The sequence below is a fragment of the Ischnura elegans genome, chromosome 2 (assembly GCF_921293095.1).
Source record: "Ischnura elegans chromosome 2, ioIscEleg1.1, whole genome shotgun sequence".
Lineage (NCBI taxonomy): Eukaryota > Metazoa > Arthropoda > Insecta > Odonata > Coenagrionidae > Ischnura > Ischnura elegans.
Window position 1 is genome coordinate 71,774,077 of NC_060247.1, and position 26,697 is coordinate 71,800,773.

At 36.3% G+C, this 26,697-nt stretch overlaps 2 protein-coding genes across 4 annotated transcripts in view; one reads left to right on the forward strand and one right to left on the reverse strand.

Moving 5' to 3' along the window:
- The window catches only part of LOC124153933 (ankyrin repeat domain-containing protein 50), an 817,119-nt gene extending 815,666 nt beyond the window's left edge, over nt 1–1,453 (reverse strand). For all 3 annotated transcript variants that reach the window (XM_046527346.1, XM_046527345.1, XM_046527343.1), the window contains exon 1: nt 487–1,453. The gene's annotated coding sequence lies outside the window, so the exon portion shown is untranslated. The remainder of the gene's footprint in view (nt 1–486) is intronic.
- Nucleotides 1,454–1,973: 520 nt separating this feature from the next.
- The window catches only part of LOC124153935, a 35,224-nt gene continuing 10,500 nt past the window's right edge, over nt 1,974–26,697 (forward strand). Inside the window, exons 1-19 of the mRNA XM_046527347.1 lie at nt 1,974–2,088; nt 2,387–3,763; nt 5,014–5,278; nt 8,252–8,343; nt 8,712–8,844; nt 8,978–9,072; nt 10,230–10,358; nt 11,182–11,392; nt 13,586–13,692; nt 13,810–13,893; nt 15,304–15,422; nt 15,742–16,024; nt 18,060–18,373; nt 19,317–19,662; nt 20,312–20,621; nt 21,284–21,459; nt 21,540–21,701; nt 23,041–23,206; nt 25,858–26,128. Of these exons, the coding sequence (XP_046383303.1) occupies nt 2,417–3,763; nt 5,014–5,278; nt 8,252–8,343; nt 8,712–8,844; nt 8,978–9,072; nt 10,230–10,358; nt 11,182–11,392; nt 13,586–13,692; nt 13,810–13,893; nt 15,304–15,422; nt 15,742–16,024; nt 18,060–18,373; nt 19,317–19,662; nt 20,312–20,621; nt 21,284–21,459; nt 21,540–21,701; nt 23,041–23,206; nt 25,858–26,128 (4,610 nt within the window). The 5' untranslated portion in view covers nt 1,974–2,088; nt 2,387–2,416. The remainder of the gene's footprint in view (nt 2,089–2,386; nt 3,764–5,013; nt 5,279–8,251; nt 8,344–8,711; nt 8,845–8,977; nt 9,073–10,229; nt 10,359–11,181; nt 11,393–13,585; nt 13,693–13,809; nt 13,894–15,303; nt 15,423–15,741; nt 16,025–18,059; nt 18,374–19,316; nt 19,663–20,311; nt 20,622–21,283; nt 21,460–21,539; nt 21,702–23,040; nt 23,207–25,857; nt 26,129–26,697) is intronic.

The window sequence follows — 26,697 nt, forward strand, 5'->3', positions numbered from 1 at the left end:
ACGAACATGATCATGCAAATTAAAAACTAACAAACCCAAGGAATTTGATAATAGGACAGGTGTATTTGAAATATAAAAACAAATAAATAAGCATGACTTTCCGGGAAGAACTCATCAAGAAAATAGATATTAACAAACCAATCCGAGCAACTAATGTAACAAGACATCAAAATTTAAGCCCAGACATGGATATCGAATAACTTAATGTAAGGCGGTAAGTTGTTACTTACTTTTCCTGAAGTAAATTGAGGCTTTAGTGGCCTGCAGTTTCAGATGCAATTTGGATGAGGGTCATTAACGACGTTCTCTAATGAGGAAGCGTGAACATTTTGTTCGAATTTAAGAGTAATAAGGGCGTGTGCTTTCGACTAAGACACCATCACACAAATGTACAATCAGAGCATTAAAAAACAGAAAACCCGGAATAAATAACTTATACCTCGTCGAGAGATACATTATATTAGAATAATATTGGACTTCCCTTACCTTATCAGAGCTGCTGAAATTTTTCCAAGCGAATCCGTAACTTTTGCTACACCTTTGATGCCACTAGGGTCAGCTGGCAGCTGCTCACTATATCACTAACTTCACGCCGATGATGAAGAAACACAACTTATTGATAACCCCAAGGAAGTGTATAAGACAACTTTCGGCGGCAGAAATGATCACAACACACTTCTACCTATCACGGTTTAGTGACGAGGATATCGACAAAAAAAATCACCGGAACAGAAAGTGGTAACCTGTTACTGTCAGGAGGTGATAATAACAAAACGAATATAATTCGGAAATATAACTACAACAACTATAAAAGTACCGATTACGGCCAAAGTCAACGGCGCTTACAGTTCACTTATGTCAATATCTCGGTCGCTAAACTTGGTGGTAGAAAAAGGATACCGAGCATGAGTTAACCAAAGAAAAGGACTCAGCACAAGGGAATCTTACAATAATCATAGTCATCCCAAGGCTGACAATAAAATTGAATTTTGCCAAGAAAATATCTCATTCTATTAACAAAGCACTGTTTTCTCCCACTCAAATGCACCTGTAATATTCACTGAAAAAGTAAGGAATACCCGATATTTTCTTCACCGGAAGTCTTGGGGCAGCCAGCATCCTTGAAGCCCTCCTACAAAAACACACTCCACAGCAGTAAAGTACACATATCCTGAGGTATATTCACCCAAACTTAAACGATACGTCGGCCCTCCAAGAACACAATATCATCCTCTGAAAACTTGACTTCTCATTATGCGTTGGAAACAACACAGCCCGTCGATCAATAGTTCACAGATACGCCTATCCGAGATTCACTACAGAGTTCCTTCCTAGACGTAAGAAATACTCTTATGAATTAAAAACAACACTAAATCCAAGGCAGCACAGAGAGCACGCTTCCACGTACAACCCAAACAGATGACTCCCTCCGACTGACAACCAGCTCTGAAAACGAGTCGAACCGGGAGGGGAATAACAGACGGAAGAGGGGAAGATGTGACTCTGGAGCCTGACCACATAGTACGAGGTCGATAACATAGAGGTCGGGATATGTAGCGGCACTTCGCCACGCCATCTTGTATGGCTCAAGAATTGGCGGAAAATATTCAAATTAAATTACCAGTAACTAAGCGTAAATAGTGATTTAAGGATATGAATACACTTTTAGAGAGCCTTACGAAGATTTGCTCTGAAGTAGGAAAAGTAAGCGCTACTTTCCTTATGTCCGTCCTTCAATCAGATGAATAAAGAATATAGTACATAATACTTATAAATTAAATGAAATTAATATTTCTACAAATGGAGGACTGAAATTCATTATACACGTTTATACTATTGTGGCAGCAACTTTCATATTTTCATTGCAAACTCTTAAGCTGCTGAGGCTCATTTTAGTTTTTTTTTCGCCCTCTTGACCACTTTAGACCCATCGCCCCTAGAAACATGATTATAAATAAGTATAAATGATAGAATCAAACAGTATCAGGCAACATATGTGTGCCACTTTCATGTTAAGCACATAAAAGCATCTAAAACTAAAATATCTGGCCCAAAGGCCTCAACAAATTACAAAAAGCCGTAATCAGGGTATGTACCTGAGCCGCCATAACAAAACTTTCTCTGTACATACACACCTTGTTATCCTCAAATCAATAAATGAAAATCTTAATTTGTAAACACTCCGTTTTTTTCAAATCTCGTAGTTGAAGTCTAAACGTTGCAGAATAGACTAGAGAGATTTATTATTTCATGTTTCATTTCATTTACGTTCCCTTAATGTAAGTTCAGGAAATTCATATAAATTTAAGCATAAGCGTAACATCTAGGAATAGAAATTATTAATAATAAAGCAGTATCTATGAGCATTTATTCCTCCCAAAAGCAGAACCAGTGGCAAAAATATTATCAGAGATTGATGGAGAAGTGTGAGTCAAGCTTTGGTGATGGGAACAGTCTTACATCACAAGACATTAAGGACATTCCAGAAGCTGAGGACAGCAGTGATGAATACATTTCAGGGTCAGACACCAATAGTACAACTGACAATGCCACCTATATCGCAAGTGAATCTTCAACCTCAAATCTGGATGAGGAAATTACTGCAGAGAGTCAATCACATCTTATAAATTCAAGCTTTTTTAACCTTTGGGAAACTCTAAGGGAGGATATCATAGACCTTAGAAAAGAGGGTCTATTAGAGGAAGGTGGCGCTTTGTTCAATGCATGTAAAACTATGGAATACATTCGGAACTATGAACTATGGAGAAGGTTGGCGGCAGAACGATTTTCCTATAGTGAACTTTTTAATACTGAAGATGAAATACATTCAAAACAAAACTTATCCAGGGCAATAGTAAATGATGCAGGGGATAGAGAATTCCCCATTGATGAAGACCAGAGTTCCAAAGACAAAGATTTTTCAAGTCACAGTTCAAGCACAATTACTTACTATAGGGAAGAAGAAGAACTACATGTGCATGACTATGAGAGTTATTTGAAACCAAGTGAGATAAATATTAATGCAACAGAAGACAACCTGGATTTTCTTCCTGAAGACCAACAGCATCAGGAAATAGCATTGCTTCAAACTTCACCAAATCCTGAAACAAGTAGCAAAGTTGAGGGTAAATCCATAGATATCGATGAAGCGCTCAATGAGGCAGCATTATCAATACGAAGCACATTTGCTGATGCTGATAAAAATACAGCTCCACAAGACACCGTTGCTCAGGTATCATCCATCAAGATAGAAAAAATAAATGGAGAGAGCTTCAAATCTGAAACTGAAGCCATTCCTGAATCAGAGAGAGGAGACAAACAGAAATTCACTGGTTCTGAGGGTAAAAGAAAAAAAAATAATGCAAAGCCTCGCGATCATAGTGATGCCGGGAAAACTTTAATCGGAATCTCCTCAGATAATCTCGATCAAGTTGGCTATGACGAACAGGAACAAAAAAAGCAATCAAACTTAGAGGGGGTGCACACTGAAGCAACTACAGCACCAAGAGATTCAAAGGATGCCAATGAGGCACTTATGGAGGCAAGAAGAAAATACCTGAAGGAAACTTGGTATTATGATGAAATAAATGAGGACCCAGGGAAATGCGCCATGAGAACTTTGCCAGATGAAAAAACGTCATATCCTTTGACAGAACAGAGTAAAATTGAAAGAAGGTACAAAAATAGGAAAGAAAAGGCATGGAAAAAGTGGCTTGATGAGAAGGACAGAGAAAAACGTCAGAGAGCACTACTGGAAATACAGGTACTAGAACCATGACTAGATGGCAAATGTATTCTTGAAAAGAATTTAACTCATTTACTTGATTTACTCTCAGTGTAGGTATTTCATTTTTTAGAACTTCAATGTCAATATCTATCTGAATTTTACACAAAATAAAAAAACACCCAAATAGTATTGAAGGGTAACCATGAAATGATAAGAGAAATACCCATCTACATAAATCTCAATGACCAGGTCCATGTAAAAGAGCCAAAACAAATAGAAAGATATGGCAGTAATAGGGTGGTTTCCTATTATTTTTTTATTGCCTAAATCAAAACATTATTACTCCTGGAGTGCTTATTTCACGCTTTTAGATTTTTAAATGACAATATCTATTTTTCGTGTTTAAATGAAAAGTGAAAATTTTCAAGCACGCGAAAACACAACGGCTAAGTATGAATGCTGGGAAAAGTCTGTGTGACTTCATTCTGATTGCACTGCCGCCATGTGAGGCCGCCTTGGTGTGAGGCTATGAGCGCCGCTATGATGCAGGCTGCTAGCAGGTAGCAGAGTACCCAGCTAACAGGTAGCACTTGGTTTAAATAAGGATTATTAATACCCTATCAAACAAAAGAAACTTTCTGACCTTAGGCAATTTCAATAGGTGATTATTAAGAAATGTTTCCATGAGCTCTGCGCCTCATACATGCATTGGTAATCTCTGACGATGCAAAACTCCTGACTACTCTTATAGCATCTAGGTCCCTATGACGTCACGTGGAGTGACATCGCACGGGCACCAATCTGGCCATTTTCAAATGAGGTTAAAATTGACCATTAAAATTTGTCTAAATTGGAATTTCTAAAACCAAATAATTTTTATATTATGAATACAGTAATGGTGGGTAACGACTCGCAATCAATGCCTTTCATTTTCTTTGATGAAGGAAACTACCCTATTTCAAGATTTCGTCCCAGTTATTCAACAATGTAGCCACAACAATACAACAATGAGTGTGCCTATCATTTCCATATGCCTCTAATCTTCCCTCCTCACAACGGAAGGCAAAAAATTATTATTATCTATAAACTGGCTTGAACATTTTCTATTTTTTAATATTATAGAATTTTTATACAACTCTTACTGTTAAGTAAAGTTATCACTGAAAATAAAACAAATATCATAGTCACCCTTGTTAAAGTACCATCCTTAATAAAGTGCATGACTCAAATATAATAATGTAATACATACAAACATTGCTAAAGCAATATAGAATTTTCAATTACAGAGTGTGATGAATGCACAAAGAGTGAGGAGTGCAAAGAAAGACTGGAAAATCCCTACCAAAGAAGACATTGTCGAGAAGGAGGAAATGGAGAGGTTACAAGCTCGCCTCAAAAGAGAGAAAGAAATAGAGGAGAGGCTATCACAGGAGGAGCTATGGTGGAAGAAGAAGCTATCAGATACAATAAAAAGGAGATATGAAGAGGAACCAAAGATGAGATTCACGGATCAACCTATTCCAAAAATCAAGTGCTTGCAATGTCCAAAAAGTAACTTCCTCCATGCATTTACAGTAACACTAGCATTGATAACGCATAAATATATGTACTAGGAAATTCTGTTAAGTCAGGTAAGAAGAGTCTATCTAATAGATTCCAATGGTATTGAGGAACAAATTCAGTTCTGGAGGTAGGGTAAAAAGTAGCCCCCCACCTAAATGAAAATTCTAAGCATGCAATAAGGGTAGGTGCCTAAAACCACTCCCAGGGACGCCGACTTACAAAAATATTGGGGGGGCCCGAACCGGGGATCTTTCCCCGGGAAATTTTATAAGTAGTGAGTTTTAAGTTTTTTAAGCATTTTAGAAGAGTCATATGATCAACATTAGAACAGTGAGAACTCTAATCTCGATATCTGGACACTCCGGGGAAAATTGACAAGCCTGACACTTTTTCCTCACACCCATAACGAATTATTGAGGGGGCTCGGGCCCCCTCAAGCCCCATGGAGTCGGCGCCACTGACCACTCACTACTTCAGTGATTCAACCAGAAAGTTGGTTTAGGTAGATGGGAGTAGAGCTCTCTCCATATAAAGCCATAAGCATATTCATTTCAACCATAAAAGCTAGGGGTGCTGGTTCCTTTCACAGTATCACCTCATTTAGGTTTTTTTTTGTGAAGGGATATACAGAGGTTTCATCCTGGACTTGAGTCCGGGACACATCAGCCAAGTTCTTCACCAAATAGGCTACAATGCTTCCCAATAACCACCTATCTCAATTATCATCATCATCACTGGTCTTGTAGAGGAGCATACTCCAAATGTAAGTTCTTAGAAATTGTTTTTTTACTTCCACATATAAGTTTCCCCCTGTAAGCAGGTCTTTCTTTTGCTGAAATTCTCTCTTCGCTTGGGCTATTCTACTGATGATTTCTTTCTTGCTTCCCCCATCACTAGTTATCCTGCTTCCCAAATCCTAAGATTGGTTTTACGTAGCTCTCCACTCAATTCTCCTATCAGCTAATCTTTTCACACCTACTCTTCTCTTTCGCATTCTTCTTTACGTGCTCCATATATTCTGTTCAAGGTCTTCCTTTTTCGTTCTTGCCATCCACTTGTCCCTCGACAATTGACTTCATCAGGCCATTATGTCTCAAGATGTGGCCTAAAAGGTTGCTCTGTCTTCTTATTAAGGTTTTCATGAGGCTTCTCTTCTCTCCTACTCTTCTTAACACTTCCTCATTACTACCTCTGTCAATCCATTTGATCCTCATCATTCTTCTGAAACACCACATTTTGAAGACCTCTATCCTTGCTTATTCTCCTCTGCTGCCATTGTCCATGCCTCACTTGCGTAGAGGAGCATACTCCAAATGTAAGTTCTTAGGAATTGTTTTTTTACTTCCACATATAAGTTTCCCCCTGTAAGCAGGTCTTTCTTTTGCTGAAATGCTCTCTTCGCTTGGGCTATTCTACTGATGATTTCTTTCTTGCTTCCCCCATCACTAGTTATCCTGCTTCCCAAATAACAGAATTCTACCTCTACCAGTTTTTGCTTCCCTATTTTAATCTTCATCTTGACTTCTTCTCTTCTACTGCACACTAATATTTCTCTCTCTCCTTCGACCACTCAATAATATATATGGTAAAATTCCTCAATCACATGCTAATATGGTATATTATTCCCTTCCTCCCCCTGAAAATTGGTGCACTGATTTAACACTCATGAGGAGAAACCAAAAACTGTGGTGTCATTTCTTCACTTATAGAATGGAAGGTAGGTTATGGAGGTGAGCTAACTGTGATAAAAGGCTATCTTAGAATTTGAAAGAATGATGGATTTACATGTATAATAATATACGTCATTATCATGCAAAATCATTTCAGAGGAAAGTAAACTGATAAAAGTAAAAATACTTCACATTTGTCAATTTGTAAGAAGGGAGAGGAGATACTGTTTTATTTATTTTTTTAATTTATTTTATTTTACGTTTTCCCAATAACCCAAGGGAAAACATTTCAAAAAAACTTATTACAAAACACTTTACAAAAGATACACCAAAAAACGTAAAAATAAGTTATAAACACACTGTTATATTAAACTATTACAATAATCTTCAAAGAAAATATTAAATGAAATTCAACAATGCATACTTTGCATGTTAAAATGACATATAATTCTTAATTATGATGTTCATCTGAGATACAAATACATTTTTAATCCATGATAAATCTAACTGTTTACATATTGTATTGTAATCCCTACATATTTTTATTAGGAGAGTGTTGCAACAATATTTTGAATTTTTAAACGGAATGAGGAAAGTTTGCTGGTGTCTTTGGTTATATTGCGGAACATAAAAATTTAATTTCTGGAGAATAGCTCCGTCTTTTCCATATTTTACTATTTCGTATAAAAACTCAAGTCCTATACTCTTCTTTCTTGTATTAATTGACATAAGTCCATAAAAATTTATGTTGGCACAGAATTAAAATTTCAACTAAATTTTTGAATGAGGGGATGGAATCATATCTGTACAATTACTGTTTACAATATAAAAAAATAGCTTCTTCAACTGTAACTTAATTTCTCCCCCACCTCTCTCTGAAATTGTATTCATGGATATAATGAGAATCAAGTGTAGTATTCCTCCTTGATTCAACATACTATTCATGTATATCACCACCCCATCTTGATGTTCTTGCTAGATTACATGTTTGCTTTCAAATGATAACCTTCATCTCCTCTACCTTTAACCCAACTGCTCCCTTCCAAATTTGATAAATCATTCTAATCAGATCAAAAGCATGGTGATTTAGTTTATCAAGAAATAACATCAATGAAAAGGTTGAAAACTAAATGTTTATTGACTATTAATTTGTTGGAAGAACACTATGACACAAAAAAAGTGATTCTGCACTACAGTAGGAAAGTTCTATAGCACTATAGTATACTGAAATTAAAGTCACTTTTGCAAAAAAAAAATTCTTTCTTTGCTTCCAACAAAAATCTGTGGCAAGAAGAAGACACGGAAGAGGAGGCCATTACTCACATTTCATCAAGAGATCTGCTTTCAGTAAGCCAATTACCAACAATTGACTCAGCTTCTGAGGTGAGTGAGGAATACAAGATTGCATGGAAGGGTGTGGACTTAAGTATGTAGCTGAAATTAGTTTGGAGAGGTGGATGGAGACTTTAGTGGATACTAGGAGGGGAAATTTGCCCCCTCCACCCATTGTTGAAATTGCAAGCCTCTCAGCAATTTATAACTATAGAAGATATGTTTTATTATTCTTTAGCCAACATTAAAAAAGAGGGATGGATAAATATAACAGCTAATTCAATAATACTGTATTTGATTAGCAAGAGAACACTACTCTGAACCATTATTTCTTATAAATTACATACACAATGCAACAAACATTTTGCCAATGATGATTGTCCAATGTCTTTCATGTTTCTTCTGGAAAATATGCATAGTCTGAGAATCCAACAAACTCAGCTAAAAGGACAAGAAGTGAAAAGCCAACTGGTAGAGCAAAAAAAGCAGCAAATATAGAAAACAGCTTCAAGGAAAATCTAAAAAACATGAAAGATGAGACCAAAAATTGTGGTATGAAAAATTGAAATTGAGAGTTCATTTGCCAAACATATGGATACAAACATTAGCAGCTACTAACATTATCTTTTTTCAGCCTATCTAATTCTGTAAAATTAAATTGAGAAAATTCTTCACTGGATTACAGATATCATTTACAGAGATACTACCGGTGAGAAATTGTGTAAAAAAGAAATGGTATATGGAAAATTCCAAGTGATACCTGATATGCTAATTTTTAAGGTAGGTTTCCATATTATAGAATGTCAAACAGGAGGCCCAAATGGCCCTAAATGCAATTTATCATTTCCAGTAGGCCTCAATCAGGGGGCTATAGGGGGTAAACTCCCCCACCATTAGGTTAAAACACACGCTAGATAAAATCAAAAGTTTTGGAGGTTGCCACTTTGCACAAAAGTATTTAGCTATATTTCTCGATATATTTACCTGTTTAAATGAATTGAAAAACAAAGGAGCTCCAAACTTAGGGCCTATTTTACATACTTTTGGTATGTTACAATCCAGTGACAGATCCAGAGGGGGGTCCTGGGGGCTATAGCACCCCATTTGGGTATCCAATTTACACTAGAGAGAATGGTACATACCTACATAATTTTGTTAAGATCCCCACTACTGCTGGGAGATTACCCCCCATTTAGCCCCCCCTCGTCACTATCCTGGATATGCCACTGGCCTGAATGTCAAGTTCGCAATCAATAAATATGAGATCAAATGAAATATGTACATAAGTAATAATAAAAATTTAATACCACAAGTAAAAATAAAATTTGTATAAGAGGTTCAAATCTTGGGTGAAGCCTTCTGACACCACAAATTGAAATCCTCTAAGTATAAGGTGGCCCTGGGAAAGGAACTGACCCTCCGACCATAGGCGTACCCAGCGAGCCCCCCCCCCCCCCCAGAAATAAAAATCGTGAAAGTCTTTAAGCAAAATCAGTACTGAATTGAAACGAAAGCATTCAACAAATTTTCTTTAAACCCACGAAAAAAGATATGTATTTAAGTATAAGATAGGTAACTAAAATAAAACTATTTTTTCAAGGAAATAAACTCATGAACTAACTTTCACAACTTGGTGTGTGTCCCCCTAGACCATGGCTTGCCCCCCCCCCTCTCAGTTATGATCGTGGGTACGCCCTTGCCTCCGACTCTGAATATGTGAAATTCATATGCCATTGGCCAAGTCAAGGATGAGCTCTACCCTCACCTATCCAAACTAATCTTTGGGTTGAATCACTAAGTGATCATCTATTGATCCTGGGCTCCTTAATTTCCTTTATATGCCTTTTCAGCATCCTAGCTAACTTTTTTTTTCCTAATTTTTCTTTTAAACATGTTCTGCCTGCTCCGCTTTTAACATGTTCTGTTCAATCCTGCAGGATTTCATTCCAAAACAAACTTATCGTCAAAAGCTAACTGTTATCAATTTGGATGGCAAACCAAGGCAGCTTTGTGTGGTGGGCATGTGGTACAGTCATGAATCTCTGAAAGGTCAGGGGGTACTAGAAGTAAGTATGATATCACCTCCAAATGAGTTCCCTCCTGTTGTCCTTTGCCCTGAGTACTTGGAGAGTCCATCATTAAAATCACCGATACCCCACAATAGCAGGATTGGTTCGACAAAGCTCTACATTCACTTTTTGTATCAACCAAAATTTTTTCATACTTAAATACATAATATGTACTTCTCTTTTAAATCCTTAATCAATCGTTCCATTAATCTCATCCAAGGCCTTCCTTCACCATTCTCTTCCATTACCTTCTTCTATTTATTTTTCCCACCCACTTCACCATGGACAACTGTCTTCATCAGATCATATTTCAAGATGAGCCCAATTAAGCTGTCAGAACATATTACATATTATGATTTTTAGAGCAAATGTCATTCCTTTCCAACTCTACCCTTGAGCATCCCTACTAAATTCACTCGGTCAATTCATTTGATCCTCTTCATTCTTCATTTGCACCAAGCTCTAATTTTTTTCCACTTCTGCTTTCTTCAGCCATGCCTCATTGGCAAAAAGAAACAGATGGGAGTTACGATTAACTTTTTCCTACTTCTATCACAATTAAAATTTAAAACTGTAATTAGTAAACCCAATAAGTAGTCCATAAGTGTTTATTCATGTAACACATGGCATGATACTGGTAAATGTGGAATAAAGTTTTACTTGAATATCATTGGAACTCAATGCAGGCAGATTCATTGATTAATTCATATAATCAAAATAAAATATTTTGATTAAAAAAAGAGAAAGTTTAGACTATAACAACAATAATAATTCAGTATAAGGATTAATTGAATATAAAATTCAATTTTTTTCTCGATAGTTTGAAAAAAACACTGAAACGACACCAAAAACTGTTCGTATTAATCCAGGGCTCAAGTATGACATATGGTTAGTTTTCAAACCACGTTCAGTAGCAGATTCCACGGCAGTATCTGCTCAAGTGGTGTTTTGGACTGGTCAGGGACAACTACACAATACAAAGATAAAATGGGCAAAAGAATTTAGAGCTCAGAATCCAGAAGAAATAAAAGGTAAGACTAAGTTTATTAACAGCAGCATTCTCAACTTGTGGGTCATATTCTCTTTAGTGGCTGGACAACCATGTAACAGAGTTTCCCAGAAACTTGTTGGTACTAACATCTTGACGCAGCTTGACTTATTGTGATCAAGACTCATTAAATAAGAACTCCACCAGCAACAGCTTGGATTATGCTTTAGTTGTGAAATCAAATGGCTATTATCTAGAGGAAGCTAAGCTTTTCTCATCCAATGGCAATTTTAAGTCCAGCGACGTCACTCTACGTTGATGAAAACTAATTCACGTTCTTCTCAAATTCTCAGCTCTGATGTTACGTCTAGTAACATTATTCATGGAAATAACAATAGCCAGCAGTGTAGCTTCATGGAGTCAACTGCAAGTGCACGCTTAATTGGTATAGCATGTGACATGTATGCGGGAGCTCAAGGTTCAAATCCAAGTCACAGCAAATGATTTTTCCTCCGTAAATTTTTTGCATTTAATTAATAACAATTAAATTCATTTTAATTTAATTTTCAGCAAACCACAAAGATAGGAACTATGTTAGGGGGCCTAGATAATGGAAAGACTAAGAACCGATGCTTTAAAGTATGCCAAAGGTATCAGCATATTACATAATACACTCAAGAATGTGAGCATGAGTGTATATATAATATATATGTGTGTATGTCTAATATACTCTCAATAGCGTGTTATTCATACATCATCATCATCATTGTGAGTAAATTATCATTTAAGGTACATTCACTTGGATGGAAAGTGGTCATTAGTCTTCACACGACTTACCATCCAATTTATGAATTGGTTTCTCTTATGCTGACAAAGGTAGTTTGCCTTCATTCTTTCCACTACTATTGTACTCTTATGACACTCACCTCTCTGCTGAAATCTCTCTCACAAAGACTTGTGTATTCTTTGACCACTAGTAAATCATCCATTCACATTCCTGCTTCATATTTATCCCATTAACCCATTAGTGCATAGCCTCCGATATATCGGACGTGTGCCAGTCTCACATAAATACTTCTCTAGTCGATAAATTCAATGAGTCAACTAAAATATTAGCGGTGGGATGAAGACAGACATCCATTTGAACTTAATACAGTATTAAAATGTAGCGCAAGTCAACTGGAGCCCATAACAAAATAAAATACACACGTCCGATACATCGGATGCTATGCACTAATGGGTTAAGCTACTCCTCTTCACCAATCATGTATTTATGCACTTCCTTATTCCTCTTCCATTCCAGGAATTTCGCATACATGATCCCACTCCACACCTTTACATGAAACATTTCCAGCTTATTCCGTTTCCGAAATGCCTAACACCAAAGGGTTAAATGAGCCTTTTATGGTGAGGTCAGCAGTAGTCAATTGCGACTCAAATTAATAATAACTATGCCACTTTTTACATTCAAATATGTAAATTCAAATACGTTTGAAAATGAAAATGATGAAAATTTATGATCATTCAAGATTCGGTAAAACCCATCCCGAAGTTTGGTCTGAGAAAATGGCTTGGTGGTGTAACTGGCAAACACACCTAACCGGCAATTGGGAGATCCGGGTTCGATTCCCAGCGAAGTCAAATATTTTTTCATGGCGAACTTCATCCTTTGTTGTATTTAACTTTGCACCTGTGAGCGTGACTGCGTACAAAGTCACTTGTTTCTGCAGTGCTTTGAAATTCGTCGTTGCTGACCAGCGTCAAAAATAGAGGTTTCCCCTCCGACAGTGGCTTGGTTAGCACGACCCTCACCAAATGTGCCACAGTATGGACTTGTGACGTCAACATCTTGTTTGCTAAAAGCCATCCTGAAGTTCTCTTTGAGAAAATGGCTTGGCAGTGTAACTGGCTAATACACCTGACCGGCAATCAGGAGATCAGGGTTCACATCCCGGCTAAGTCAAATATTTTTTCATGGCGAACTTCATCCTTTGGTGTATTTGACTTTGCACCTATGCGCTTGACTGCATACAAAGTCACTTGTTTCTGCAGTCCTTTCTGATCATTCAGTATAAGTGTGGCCTAGGTTTATTGCCAGAGCACCCCTTATGGACTCATTTTGTTGATTCATAGGTTCCATGTGCGACAAAAGGTAAATTCTGCCCCTGACTTTCCTGCGTTGTATAATGTGTTTATTATTTTAACTAGTCCACATGTTTTATTCTTATTTTTTCAGATGAGGGATTTATCTTGACAACAGTTCTTTGTAGACAAGCACAGATGGACCCTCTATTATTGACAAAATATGTTATTTTGGATATTGCACCCCAAAGGCATGGAACTGTAAGTTCTTTAAATATTCTCCACCTCAGAAAAAAGACTAAGAAGTCCATTCTCTGTTCAGCAGTTGACAATGATACAAAACAAAATAATATCTAATACTTCTCAATTTTCCCACAGTTTAGAATTCCACAGAAAGCCATCATTATTGAAAACAATGGAGCGATTAGTGGTTACTTTGAGATCATTAAAAAATCAAAAAAGGTAAAATGAAAAACAAACCTTAATAATATTTTAAAGATAATTACACGCTTTAAAATAAATCAAATGAATTTTCACACATTAATAGTAGCAAAAGAGGAAAGCCCAAAAATTGTCTCACTTGAAAATCTACTTACATTTACGGTTGAGGATTTTTTTCAAGATTTATATGAGAGTAAAAAAGAACCTTCACCATGAATAACGATGAGGGATAAGGGATGGTTTCTTGTGGTCTAGGCTATGGCGGTCTCTGAATTGGGTGGCATTTTTCCCCTCACCATAGGGTCCTCCATGCTCTGGTGGCCATGCCAGGGACTCAGGACTCAAGCCAGGTGTCAGAATCCAGTGGCGGAGCTTTGAGATAGAAATTCTGTCACATTAATCACAAACTTTCATCAGACTCACAGCTGGACGATGGTCAGCAATTTCAAATAGATTTCAAAGAGTTATGACAAATAATAACTAGTCTAATAATCTTAACCAAATAATTTAAAAATAAGCGATGGAGCTGATTTTGTGCACATGAGTTTTCATGCTGTAAGTATTAACCAATGATGAGCTCATTGTTAGTAAGCATTAAAATTCATTATAATTACACCATGAATTAGTTAATTTATGTCCTTATGAGCTTTATCATTTAAGATAAATGTTTAGGAACACCTAAGGGAAAAAAGTTTAGGAAAGTTGTTCAACAGTATCTTATTTAAGCATGGGTGTCATGATTACATATTTTGTTTCAAAGTCATCTTCGAAAAAAAAAAAGAATTTTTTTTGGCCAGTAGGAGGGTTAATGACTAGAACTTTTACATAGAGCATTAGATGTGACAACAAATTTCAGAAGGAAAAAGGCTAGATATAAACCACCGAATTTTATTTTTACCAACAAAGACTACTCATTTTTTACAAATTCCCATAGGCCTACAGCTTAGCCTTAAAGGATCTGGGCAAATTCTAATATCTGACCCCCTCTCCAGACACAGGAATTTCAATCTCACTTTTTCAAAGATTTGTAACAAATCACATTTCCAACTACACACTCCAAAGTTCCTGAAAGATTCACTAAGGAAAAATGGAGGGCTGTAACTGTTTGACAGCAAATTTTATTGGAAAATCAATTATAACACTAAGACTGACTATAAAACTTTAAAACGACAATACAAACTACAGAATATGGCATTCAAAGGTAAACTAAACCACAAGCAACTAGTACTTTTGGTATTTGTTATGCATCTACTTTAAAGCTAACCCTATCTTCTTGAGAGTATGTATGTACCTATCTCTCTTCTGCATCAACCAATGTGGAATATCCCTGCATTATATTCCTGCACATTAATTATATGCAATAAATCCATATTAAATGGGTCATTTTTTCTCCATTTCATCCATTTGATGTTATCGTACATATCATCTTAGTTACCAGGACACTCGAGATTTCGAAAAGGACTTCAGCACGCTACATCATACAAAAAACGCAATAAATCAGAACAATCGTCAGACCCATCACTCAATGTGGAAAGAAATTTTTCAAATGAGTAAGTACCGTATTATTCTGAATATAGTCCCCACCCTAATTTTGAGGCTTCAGCTTTGGGAAAAAATTTAAAAAATGCATAGGAATATAGTCCCCTCTTTACTTTTTTCACAGGCATTTTTGGAAAAAATGGGGGGACTACAATCAGATATACATGGTAGATTTAGGATTATTTAGGATAAAAACATGAAACCTTAATTTTTAGTTAATTTTGTTCATAAAATTAACTCGGCCTGATTTATAACTGACATCAAAAATAAAATGTCAATCCTGCAGGTAATGAATAATTCAAGACTTATTTATTTTTATTTTCCATTCAGAATTCCATTCAAAAGAAAGTCTCTAAGTTTGTCTGATATCAACACAAGACAGAATGTAAACAAAATTTCCAGTGCTTTTAAAATTGCAAAAGAAGTCACAGAGGATGTGTTTGAAATGGCAACATCTTGTTTTGAACTGATACCACAATACATGGGAGAACTTCCTGCAAAATCTTCTCAAGCTATTCCTGTGAAATTACACAGGACAGCTTTTCAAAGCGACCAAAAGCGTTCCTTTGAGAAATATGTACTGAAATTTGACAGGGGTTCCAAAACACCAGAGGTAAGTAAACCATGCTAAAGCCACTGAATAAAATTTATAATTATTTCTGCATTTTTCTCATCATGAGATTGCATAGGACACGATGAGAAATACATATAGAGTTACATCAAATATCAAGTCTTAGGCCACTCAAAGTTCATTTACAACCAAAAATGCTCATTTAGGTAACCCTTTTGAACCAGAATTCACTCCATTTTTACCACCAGGAACTGTTTTTGGTAAATAAAATATTTTGGCACCCAACACGGCTGCTCACTCCTCCCTAAGGGTCGCAGTCAAAAGGCCCAATCCTAAAATCCCTGGCGACAAAAGGCCAGAGACAAAACGCCCTGGAGAAAATCCCCGTGGTGACAAAATGCCCGAGACAAAATTCCCACATCGACAAAACGCAAGAGACTAAATCCCCGTGGCGATTTTGTTGCAGATTTTGTCAAGAGTATTTTGTCGCCGGGCCTTACGCTCCTTGCATATTACACGGATCCTTGCACATTACACCCCGTGCTGTTTTTTCCCGCACGGTTTTAAATCATGGCCAGTTGCTCCTCGCACATTATGCACTTTCACCTGTGCGGGATAAAACTGCATGGTTTTAAATCATGGCCAGTTGATTTACATATATACTGGAGACAGCTCCCGCACGACTGAAACCGTTTAGTGTGAAAGTGCGCAATTGTTTACGTGGATCACTAAGCAGAAAGACGATATGGTAGCTGTGTGACCCCAGTGGCACTGGACGGCTACAATGCAGCTAAAAACCGTGCCCGTGTTTTAACCATACAATGTGAAAGGTCCCATAGACTTCTTCGGTGAACTAAAGGAAAAGCCCCGTATGGTTTTTTCCTGCACAGGCGAAACCGTGTAATGTTCATGGAGCGTTATGTCTTCAGGGGGTTTTGTCGTCGCACCTTATGTCGGGGAGGGGGGTTGTCACTGGGGATTCTGTGCCGGGCCTCATGTCAGTAACACCCCCCCTAAGCACCGCACCATGATTGGGTGCTTGCAAACTGCACTCACAGTCAGGTAATTGGTCCTTCACTCCCCCAATTTCCTTAGTCTCCTTCATGTCCTTCCTGGCTAAGGCTCAGGAAAAAGTTTCTCATCCCTAACTATGGCAGAATGCTACATAATTATTCACACAAAATTGGACACTCCAACATGAGCAAATTAAATTCATGCACATTTTAAAATTTGCAATCAAGATAAATGCTCAATATGATTTACTTTTGACTGAGAAATTACAAAATATCATTTTCAACTCATTTTCAAACTTTCTTTGTACGATTGAGTCAAAGATTAACCCTCATAGTCCTAGTGACTACAATCGCAAAGCTTACAGAAATATTTTGCCAGTTAGAATTTTTAAAAAGCCCAATCAAGAGCCGAGAGAGTAATATTCCTTGGTCAAAACTTTGACACTGTGAGTAATTCACCTAATCCTACGAACCACACTTGATAAATTTTATAAATATATTTATTAAGTCCTCCATTCTCCCTTTTACAATGAGCCTCAATTTTAATTATTACAAAATTTATTGCTGGTTTATTTTATTTATGGTAGTAATTTGGAAAATATTGCCTGACATTTATAGATATGAATGGAATAAAGTCACATGCAATCATCTACACAGTCTCCTCAAAACACCTCAATTGACATATTGCAGTAGGTGTTAGATTACTAGCCATTTACCTGTAAGGGAATACAAAAGAGAATTAAGAAAAAAAAAATTGCTGTGCGCTGTGAGTGATTTAATGGCTTGAGTTCAGCTTGACCAAGCATTAATTAAAGACGCTTATTGTTTGGGGGAAATACAAAATCTTAAACCTTTTTTTTTCACTAAACAAAATATCCCTAGTATTTTACAACTATTTCTGCCAGGCCTGGAACATCGCTTTTAAGGAACAGCTTCCTAAGCCTGAGGATTTTCAGATGGTTTTTTGTTTATAGTCAAAATGCTGGCCACTCTTACCATTATTGAACATGACCTGAACATGCAATGTATAATTTAATTCTAAAACTCAATACAATATGTTCAAGATTTCAGTTTGGATTGGATTCAGATGTCAAAGTCAAATTGACACACTCACTGTAAACAAGAAAAAATTTGACTTTGGAATTTGCAGAGCTGGTGGAAGGTATCAGGACTTTTTGGAAGTAAGCAATACAAGTGGAGTTGTTAAAGGACTTATATTGAGAGAAATAGATGAAGATATGAAGGAAGAGGTTGAAAAAATAAAAATGCCAAAGACAAATAAACCACCCAGCAACTATACCCTAGAAGTGCATCCTAGTGGAAAAACATTTATTCAACCAAATTCCAACTTTTCATTTTCTCTAAGACTAAATGTAAGGTATGTGGTTTTTATTAAATCTAATATCATTGAATTGTGATTTTGGCTTGGAGCGAATGACCCAATGGTTCAATACATATTTCCAAATTAACTATGTTTACATACAATAAATTTCACAATTAATAAAGATATGCTCAAAAGACTCATAAAAATATCCTTTTCCAGCCACTGTGACAGGAAGGGCAGAAAAGGAAAGGGAGGGAAGTAGCAGAACAGAGAGAGAGAGAGAGACATAGTTTCATTCATTGAGGTTTCTTTTATTCTTTTCATGATTACCATGACCAGAATAAAATTGGGTAATACAGAATCTTCAATAGGTTCATTTCATACACTTGATGTTTGATGGTGGAAGTTACAGAAAGTGTAAATTACATATTACCTATAATAATCCTCAATACTGATAAGAATATATGCACAGCGTGACTCATGGGTGAATCATGCTAACAGGGACAACTAGCGCGGGTGATACATGTAGATCCCACCATTGGGTAATGCTACCTTGCAGCATGAACTGCTATGACCCGTGCCAAGGTGAATTTATTAATCCTTTGAGTGTTATGCACGATTGCCCAAATACATACAAAACTTGCTAGGGTCTTTTAAAGGAAATGAAGATTTTCTAAAAAATTTCAACAAAACCATAAATGATCCCAAAAATTACCGAAAATTTTACTGACAATAGAAACCATTCAAAATGTAACCAGAGGTTACAAAAGAGCTATAAAGCATACAATCATGAGTCATTTAATTCTTTTCGCATTTACAGCTTTTGAATTAAGAGTCACTAATTGTGACACCAGTAGGTTCCTAAATATTTTCCAAAATTGCTGCAAGTAAGGTTGGCACATAAAGTGTTAAAGATCAGCTGACTTGACCCTCTCAATCACAGATGGAGTCAAATAAACTGTTCTGATATTTCTAAACTGGAATTCCCTTCATGCAGGAAAGCACAGCTACCATCGGAAAGCTTCGATGACTTATCATCAAATCAAAACAAAAAAGATAGTAACAAAGACCAAGTAAATATTAAACTGGAGCTATTGGAAGTAACTCAGACAAGAGATGTGATCAACAGTGGCACACGAATAACTACAGAAAAAATAGACGAAATAAGTGTAATGGCTACCTTCTCAGATTTGGCAATGGAAGCTGACCTTTTGCCACTGAAGTTAGACCCAACACAACTTAACCTTGGAAGATGTGTGACTACTGAAACAATTTGTGCCAATATAAATTTAATTAGTCAGTCAAAAGTCATCTTGGAGTATGGATTCCTAGATTTACCAAAGGTACTTCTCTTGTTTGCAGTGTGTATTATCTTGGGGTACATAAGTTCCATAGTTCAATTTGGATGAAAAATAGGAAAAATACTGGAGATGATTACAAATAAATAAATCTGCTTTGAAGCACATACTCTTGCAATATACAAAATTGATTGCAAGCATGGAAAAGAATTTTACTAGATAAAATCAAACCCAAAGAGGCTTTTTCTTCTCAAAAATTTAATTCTACAGAAGTGAAAACCTAAAATTTAGATGCTATAGATATGATTTTCCTGTTGAGTTGATAACGCAATCACAGTTAAATTTTTATAATAGAATGACTAGTATTTGGTATTGATAAAACTTCCACTACATTTTTTCATTAGTGCCTAATTTCCTTTCCTTAGACCACAATACTCTTTCAAAGTTTCATATTCATATGAATATAGGAACCTAATTCAAATATAGATGACAACAATGAGAATTATTAATTCTGACAGATTTGTCAGTCCACATTTTTACATTAAAATCAGCTGCTGCCATGATATACTGTGTGCCATTAATTTCTAACAGCTTATCCAAGTGTATTGATTCTCACTGTAAAACAAAAATTTTCCAAATCACCAGGTTTCATACAAATAAATTTCAGAATGTGCATAATATTTACTTTCTGCAGTTTGTATCCCTGCAACCAGGATATGGTTTTGGAAAAATACTACCTGAAGAAACACTACCATTAAATTTGCTGTACAGTCCATTACCAGAGCATGGATCTACTTACCCAGGAAACGAGTTTAAATTTCAACTGACATGCCATAACACTTTTGATGAAGCCAATCCTAATGCAGCTGAGCCAGCAAAAATGACAGTCTCAGCTACTGTTATTCATATACCAGACTTGCGCTTATCATGCTCGACTCTATCCTTTCCTGTAACTCCATGTGGATCTTACTCAATCGCATCCATCACTATTTCATCAAATGAAGGTAAATTAAAAGGCAAATACTACACTAAATAGAGAGTATCTTTTTAGCAATTGAAATTTTTATCTTTTCCATTAAGACAGCTCATTTCGGAGTGGCTGGGAATAGGTGTGAAAAGATTAGCTGATAGGAGAACTGAGTGGAGAGCTGCGTCAAACCAATCCTAGGATTGTTGACCAGTGATGATGGGAATTTGTAATTGTAAATTTTTTAGATTTTGAAAAGAATCATACATACCAGTTATACATTATTTTAAACCATACCTCCCACAGTTATCGCCGATACCAATGTACTACCTGGGTTCCTTAAAACCAACTTATTCTGTCATGTTCAGAATGTCTAAATATGGCAGTAACACATAGCTCAGTTTTAATTTTAAATCACTCAGCAAAAAGACAACAATGGCGCACGAGATTACAAAGAACCATTTTTTTTTTAAATAAGGCATTGATTAAAGAAATTATGAATAGCATTGTGGCATTTTTCTTGGATCATGTGCCTTGTAATTACAAATTTGAAGGATCTATATTTGTATATACTGCAAATTGATATTTAACATAGTTTTAATTATGCTCTTTCTACATTTTTATGTGCTCCTCACCAAGTTTTATCAAATTAAATTAAGTTATGAGAGTAAAAAATATAGAACAACACAATATTTTCAGGCTTGACCCCAACTGTTAGGACCCCTAAACTCCAATCCACACTGAATCCAAGAACATGCAATCTCGAGGCTGTAAATGAAAAATCATTGCCTGAATCAGGCTATTGGTTTGAATTCATATCACAATCTGAGGAGATTACAATTGCCCCTCGACACGGATACCTTCAACCAAAACAGGTATACTTTCTGGGAATTATGTATTTTTATTAATTGAGGACAATACCTAGACGATTAACATTATGATGTTAAAATTTTAGGAGTTAGCAATAAAGGTTTTCTTTCAACCGAAGCTTGAAAAACAAAAAATTAAGTCAAAAGCTGAAGAACTTTGGAAAAGTGATGAAAAACTATTAATGGAAAATCAAATGGAAATTCAAAGGATCAGAGAGGAAAAAGAAGCTACTGAAGGAGAAGCTAAGGTAAATACAACTGTGCAAGCCTGTAGCCATGGGGGGGTTTGGGAGCATTTTTGCAGGATATTCATTCAAAAGGGTCTCGCGGATAATCACACACTCTCAGCACCAACCTTTTTCAACCCTTCCTAGCCGGGACTCTGCATTATCTCGGACTCCAAGAGTAGTCTGGCTCCCTCCTTTCGGGGTTTGTAACCCTACAAGCGGCATTGGTTCGCTGTCAATCATGCTTTGTTTATATGAATTAGCTGTGTGAACAATTGTTGTTTGCACGTAAATTGCAGATTTTGAAATGAATTCCTCGTTTTATTCTGTGAATCATCCAATTTTGAACGAAGCTCTACCGTCAACAGTAATGCATTTAATGCAGCAACAATTACCATTTTGATGTTTATACTGAAATTGAGATATACATATGTTAATATTTATCATAGAATTTCATTTTAAAATTGTAAACAGTGCTCAAATGACAAAGAATTCATTTCTTGGTTTATATTTCTTGAGAAAGGAACAAATATTTATTTCGAAAACTGAATGAATGAACAATTGAATGACTGCGGTCCCTAACCACAAAGAGGGGTAATATAAGACGAGGGTTCTGGGTACTTGCTCCCGGATTTCAAAGGTACGGCCTTTGTTAGGTCACGAAATTAAGATTTCACAAACCTGTGACTGTCATAAAAGGGGAGAGTAAGGAAACATATATTTTCAGCATTTGTTATCCTGCGCAGAAAAATATCCGAAGAAAATTTGCGGCTTTCATCACCCGGGTCAAGAAAGGTCCTGCCACATATTTTCGTCATTAGTAGCGAAAGGGTATAAGTGCTCCAGCTGACTGCAATAATATACTACCAGAAATGCAAATGTGCCATGTGTGTTGCGTATATCTCAGGATACTTATCACATGATATCCCAGTGGGTATCCCTTGATGTCTCATGATAACACAACCACTGAAAAATGAAAACGCTTTATTATTGGAGTGATAAATACTGTTTCCTTATCCCGCATTTTTATTTCTCGTCATGATGATTATTCGATTAGGGAAGCTGTATGAGTGTGCATTGTATGTATGTGATGAGAAATCAGTTGCATTCACAATTTGGCATCCTCTACTTCATACACTCATTTTAATTCCCTAATAAGTATGTCACATCCTAAATCAGTTATTAAATTAAATTTATAAAACACATCAACGCACTCAATTAAGATTTAATTTTTTACGGTTACCAATGGCGCTTATGTTCTCATCTTAATTTTGCACCTGCTCATTTTCTTCATGCACATTGTCAAATATGCATGTATGAACATGTATATTCTCATTTGCTCACTTTTACGATATTCCAGGGCAAGAAGGGAGAAAAAAAGGAAGCAGGAAAGAAAAAAAAGAAGAAAGATAAGAAACTGAACTCAAAAAAGAAGACAAAAGCTGAAAAAGAGACTACGACTCCTAAATCTCCCAACTCAGAGAATGCAGACATAAATGAGAGCAGTTTAAAACCTCACGAGCAAGGTACCACAGAACAATTCATTGCCATCAAAGATAAAAACAGCTAAAAATGAAAGAATAAATGATTCATACCATTATAGGTAGCTCCCTACTTACATGGTAGGTTCACTTGAAATGTGTATCCAATAAGTCAAAATTTACCTCTTGTCCGCAACCCTTGACTGCCTGATAGCATTTCTCAAACTAAGAGGATGATTAAATTTTGCCAACACCATCTATTAGTAGTTACAAAAAAAATGGATTTATTTGCACTGGTATATGAAAATGCAGTATAGTAGAGCCTTGATAACTTGCCATACCAATCATGAGGAATAGGGATGCAATACAATAGGGATGGTCGGATCAGATACTTCAGATCCAAATATCCATGGATATTGCACTTCATCGGATACTTCGGATCCAAATTCGCTGAAGACGTTGGATCTGGATCCGAAATTTTAAATGTATGCTTCCGTGAATGCAGCATTCAATATGAGGGAGTGGAAAGAGTTCCGATCCAACCTTCGCATGCACCGTTGCACAGCGATGCTTGTCCTACTCATGAACCATTTTGTTAAATAGCTCTCATAGGGGTTATATAACAGAATTTCAGCCACAGAAAATTTTATGGCAAAATACAACAGGCACATTGTGTGACTCTTACAAAGAGATTGAACAACCATCAGAAGAATCTCAATGCCATAGGACAATAACCACGTCAAAAGTGACTACGTCAAGGATTTAAAAAAAAAAAACACAATTCGGCCCTCCATCACCCCATGCCTCTAAGGTTTTTTTCCTTCCCGAAACCATACAATCCATTAATCGTTATCTTCGAAGGAAAATATCAAGTTACACGAGAACAATTTAAGCCTGTTTCATCTGTACCTTATCTCACCAACTGGCTTTTTTCATCTTACTTGATTCAATACTCTGTTTCTGGAGAACAAATGGTAGGTGAGTGACTTACTGGACCCGAAGATATCTCGATAGTTCTCGGCAATTGGATGATGTGCACGAGATTCAAAAAAGAATGAGACCAAACGCATTGCATTTCTAGCATTTATTTTTTTTTCTAGGTTTTTTTTTAAGCTCAAATTGATTGGAGCAAAGATTTTTTTGTTAAAACAAGACTACACCAATATTCAACATTGTCCAAGCAGCACAATTTTCAAAGAAACAGGTGTGGCATCAGTACCGTCAAACAAGAAAATACGGCCCGGAAACGCCAACTGTATTTATTACATAGGTCGCCCAGCTTCGCTTTGAAGGCATAAACACCACAAAATAGCAAGATCTAACATGTTTGTCCTTGACTCCCTCATTCGTAGTACCATTGCTTGAAAGACAGAGGGATCGCACTCCTTCCCCTCCACCTCTCATTCATGCGCTTCTGCTACCCACCCCTTCCTCTCGCAGAGCGGTCGTCTCATTCTGTTACCACAACTCGTCGCACATGATGCCCATGTTGTTCTAAACATTGTAATTTAGTTGCAGATCGTGCCGGTGCAATTTAATTTCATGATATACCAATAAAAAATATCTTTCATTGTGTAGAAACATTTTTAGTAACAAAGAAAACCATGTGCGTGCCTGGTGGCGTGAAACTATCGTTAGGAAGTGCAAAATCCACCTCACCACAACTGAAAGATTTGCTGATCAAACACCATTCAATATGCGATGAGAAAGTGACAAAATTCGGGGGAAACTTCATGTGAGGAATATCAAAATTCAGTCAATGGTTCATCCAAAGATTGAAACCTATTTTCATTTCCAAACGCAAGAGTAACAGTTTACATCCTGAGTGTGTAAAGATTTTATCATTTTTTTAAAATAATTTGAATGCTTATAAAAATGATTTATAATCACTATAAATATTAAAACGTGAATGTAAATATAAATAGCTTTCCTTTGATTATATGTAAACAGGAGAACGTTGAAAATTACTTCTATTCCTAGCAGACAGTTGAAAATGCATTAGGGTCTGAAAATATCGGAAGATCTGGCTCCAAAAATCAAGGATTCGATCTGGATCCATGTCTGAAAAAAATCCTGGATCCGTCCATCCCTAATGTACAATGTTTTTAAATGTTGCAATTCAAAAAAATAGGAAAAGGGATGAGATGAATTTAATTGATATAACTAATTAAAAAAAAAAAATTAGGTTTTAAAAGAGGGCAAAAACTATTTCTCCATAACGAACAGGAGAAGAGGTAAAAGAAATGCATAATATGATTCAACGCAATTATTTTTGCAAAGACGTGAAAAAAGTAAAAGTTGCACCTAAATTCCAAAAATACCAATGTATTTTTTTTGCAAAATGGTTAAAAATAATTAGTTTGAGGTTAATTTTCATCTATGAAGAAATTTTGATCAAAATTTGAGACCAATTGAGGTTTATTAACCCGTCAGCGCCCAAAGTTTTTTTTAATTCACACATATTTCACTTTAAAAAAATATGATACATAAGAGCTCAACACAATGAACACAATTCAAACTGACTGAATAATAGAGGAAACCTTCTGCTAAGTATGTGCACCAAAATGTACACTAAAATTCACATATTAAATGCATTGCAGGAGTATTGGCTAAGCAGTGCACTGGGTGCCATATGGCACCCGTGGGCGTTGACGGGTTAACTTCATTACATATTTTGAGAAACATTTTTCTTTCAGGGAAATTGTTATCAAAAGAAGAGAACAAAGAGAAAATTAAAGCTCTATTATTTCCTGCTGAGAAGAAAATTCTAGAGTCACTAGAGCCTTTTATTTCCCAGACTAAAATAGCTTGTCTGGTGACGAAAGGGTATCCATCTGATTTTGGAACCGGAATCAGCAAAGCTTTACATGAAAAAACAAAGGCAGGGGAATCAGAATGGTATGACTTCATGGATTGTTCTGGATATTCTATTTCAAGAGGATGTGCTTGGGCTATTCCTCCAGAAGAGTAAGTAAGTTGGCACAGAAGAAACCTGTAACACATCATGATTTAGGATGGCAAGAACTATCAATCACAGTTAAAATTATTATCAGACATAATGCTAACCCCCCAAGAAGTTTTAAGGGTCACCCAGTCACTAAAAATACAGAAGTTTACTGATTGATCTGGGGGAGTGGGAAATAATTAAACTCCCCCAAATCTGAGAAACAGCATTTTTTTTACTGAGACTAATAATTTAACCTTTTCTAACTTATCATCAGGTATAGCAGACACAGATTTTCCGACAAAAATAAACAAATTTCAGCTATATTTGATGAACGAATGTCAGGTATCTCTGAAAGAGGGGATAAGAAATGACCATATTCAATAGCAATAGCAAGACATTCAGGCATACCCCTTGCGACTCAGATGAAGGAAGGACTACGAGACAAGGAAACTATAAAAAAGTCTTGTCTATAAGTACACAGAACCCACACAACTACTGCTTAAATCTCTCATCCATGGATTCAGCTGAATCTTGAGTCCATGGCTATGATAGGATTCCAAAAGGCCTTCAAAACCCTGGTCCATATCAG